Raw genomic sequence first — 2,209 nt, 5'->3', positions numbered from 1 at the left:
GCGCTACTTCACTGTCAGGGTGGCTAGGATCTGGACCCAACTTCCAAGAGAAGTGGTGCTGGCTCCTACCGCAGGGGTCTTTAAGAGGAGGCTAGATGAACACCTTGCTGGGGTCGTTTGACCCCCATACTCTTTCCTGCCATGGGAGGGGGTCGGACTTGATGATCTGCTCTGGTCCCTTCCAACCCTACCAATTATGAAACTTTATTTGCACTCTGATTGGCTGACGGATACAGCCAATCAGAGTGCTCCAGGTGCGGGGGAGCACCGCCATGATTCCAAAGCCGTGCTGAGGACTGGACATCATTCTTGATAGGCAGTTGGCTTGTTCAAAAATAAATGTCTGTTCACTTGTTTATTGGTTCAATCTACGCAGCTCAGACTAACTGGGAAAGATTTAATCAAATTCAGCCTCGGGTCTTTTGTCTATCTGTACTTAGCCCAAGAGTACTGAATCATGAGTACAACATGCTGTAGGTATCTCAGGTTTTCATTTGGTATCTCCCATTCTAGTCTTGAATAAATCTGACTTTGCATGAAATGGAGGGTTGTAGACCATAAATCACTTAGACAAGTTCAGCATAAATGTAATAGGTTAATTTATAGGAATAATTTTCTTCCTTTCTATATATTACATAGCAGCAAAATTTTATCAAATCTGGACCATTATCTTAATGATACTGATTACAAAACAAACTTTTATTATTATTTATGATTACCAGCTTCCTTGCGCTCAGAGCTAAATCATCAACATGCAGCAGCAATTGACCAGCTAAGGCATAATCATCAACAAGAATTGGTAGCTGCTAAAATGGAACTTGACAGAAGCATAGAACTTGGAAGACGACAGGTAAATAAGCATTATTGGTAATTAAGTGTAAAATTATGAAATCAGTATTTGTTGTCTGTTCTCTGAAGTATAAGGCTATTATAAATTAAGACGTTTAATCTTTGGATAGCAGCTGAAGTCAGTATATAGTACATCCTCTAGCTTGCCTAATCTGCCCTGTTCCTTCAACAGATTTAATTAGAAGTTGGAAAATAATTCCCAGTTTATGTCTGTAAACTATATATACATTGAAAAATTATACAGTCATTCTGAGACCTCAGCAGCTATAGTCAGAGTGCAAATATTGTTTTCCATTAAAGTTAATCTAATAGCCCTCGTCTGCTAGCTAGAATTTAGAAGGAAACTACTCTTTCTCTCTGAAGCAGGCTGCAGGGGGGAGAGTGAGTAGACTCTTTGCTAGGAAGCACTAGACCCTGGTTCGAATTCTGTCTAAGCATGGGAGACCTAGAACCCACTCTCCTGCTCCCTGGGCAAGTGCCCTAGGCTGCTGGGCTAAAAGAAGTCCATGTTACCTTGGGTAGGTAGGGGTGAAGGGTGATCCTGTTCCACCACAGGGGGAAATGTAATCCTGAACTGTGCTTAACTGCCAAAACCTGCAGCTAAGTGGCTATGTATCCAACACTTAAGCATATGAAAGCTAAACAGGATCTGTCCGTTAGGCTGCTCACAGATGTTAAAAAAAAGAGAAGTGGTGCTTTACTTTAAACTGGGTGCACTCCCATGCTAAGCCCAGCGCATGCCCAGAAGAGGCAGAGTGTTTGTTAGACCTGGCTTTCCTGATGTCTGTATAAATTGGACACTTTAGTGGGTTTTTTGGCACTTTTATCTAATAGGTGATTGAGTCAGCTATAGCTAAAAGTACCAAAAAGCTCCACTGATGTGCCCGATCTATATGGATACTGCAAAGGCAGGTCGAAGTAATGCGCTGCTGCTTCTGCTAGAGCATGCTTTGTGGAGGTGGGGGTGGGGTTAAGTTTGAAAGCAGCCTTAGTGGCTAAAAAGAAGGGATTCTTTAAAGCTGTTCTCTCCCCCCATTTTCTTTTGGAAACTGAAATGGAAATGATAAATCAGATCCCAGTTCAGGTCTTAAAAGTAAAAATTAGCTATAAGACTACCCAGCCCCTTTTGAACTGCATTAACTACCATATTTAACCAAATCCAAGACAACTCTGAATTTAAGATGACTTCCCCCACCCCCCAAATTTGATCCTATACATGGAAAAATTATAAAGCTTGTTATAATTTTCCATATATAGAATCTAATTATGGGAAGATAATCTTATTTAACAATTATGGGAGGGTCATCTTATTTAACAATTTCTTTGCCTCCATTTTTCTGAGCAGGGACCCGGTCACCCC

At 41.1% G+C, this 2,209-nt stretch overlaps 1 protein-coding gene across 5 annotated transcripts in view; it reads left to right on the top strand.

Annotated features, from left to right (window-relative positions):
• Positions 1-2,209, top strand: part of FAM184A (family with sequence similarity 184 member A) — a 202,726-nt gene that overhangs the window by 161,883 nt on the left and 38,634 nt on the right. For all 5 annotated transcript variants that reach the window (XR_002101670.1, XM_019537968.1, XM_019537967.1 and 2 more), the window contains exon 12: positions 723-850. Coding sequence is in view for 4 of the 5 variants with exons in the window: in XM_019537968.1 (XP_019393513.1) it covers positions 723-850 (128 nt within the window). In the remaining variant the exon portion in view is untranslated. The remainder of the gene's footprint in view (positions 1-722; positions 851-2,209) is intronic.

This window comes from Crocodylus porosus, unplaced genomic scaffold (genome assembly GCF_001723895.1).
Source record: "Crocodylus porosus isolate Cpor-Errol unplaced genomic scaffold, CroPor_comp1, whole genome shotgun sequence".
NCBI lineage: Eukaryota > Metazoa > Chordata > Crocodylia > Crocodylidae > Crocodylus > Crocodylus porosus.
Note: the sequence above shows the minus strand (reverse complement) of the source record. Positions and strands in the feature narration are given on the sequence as shown.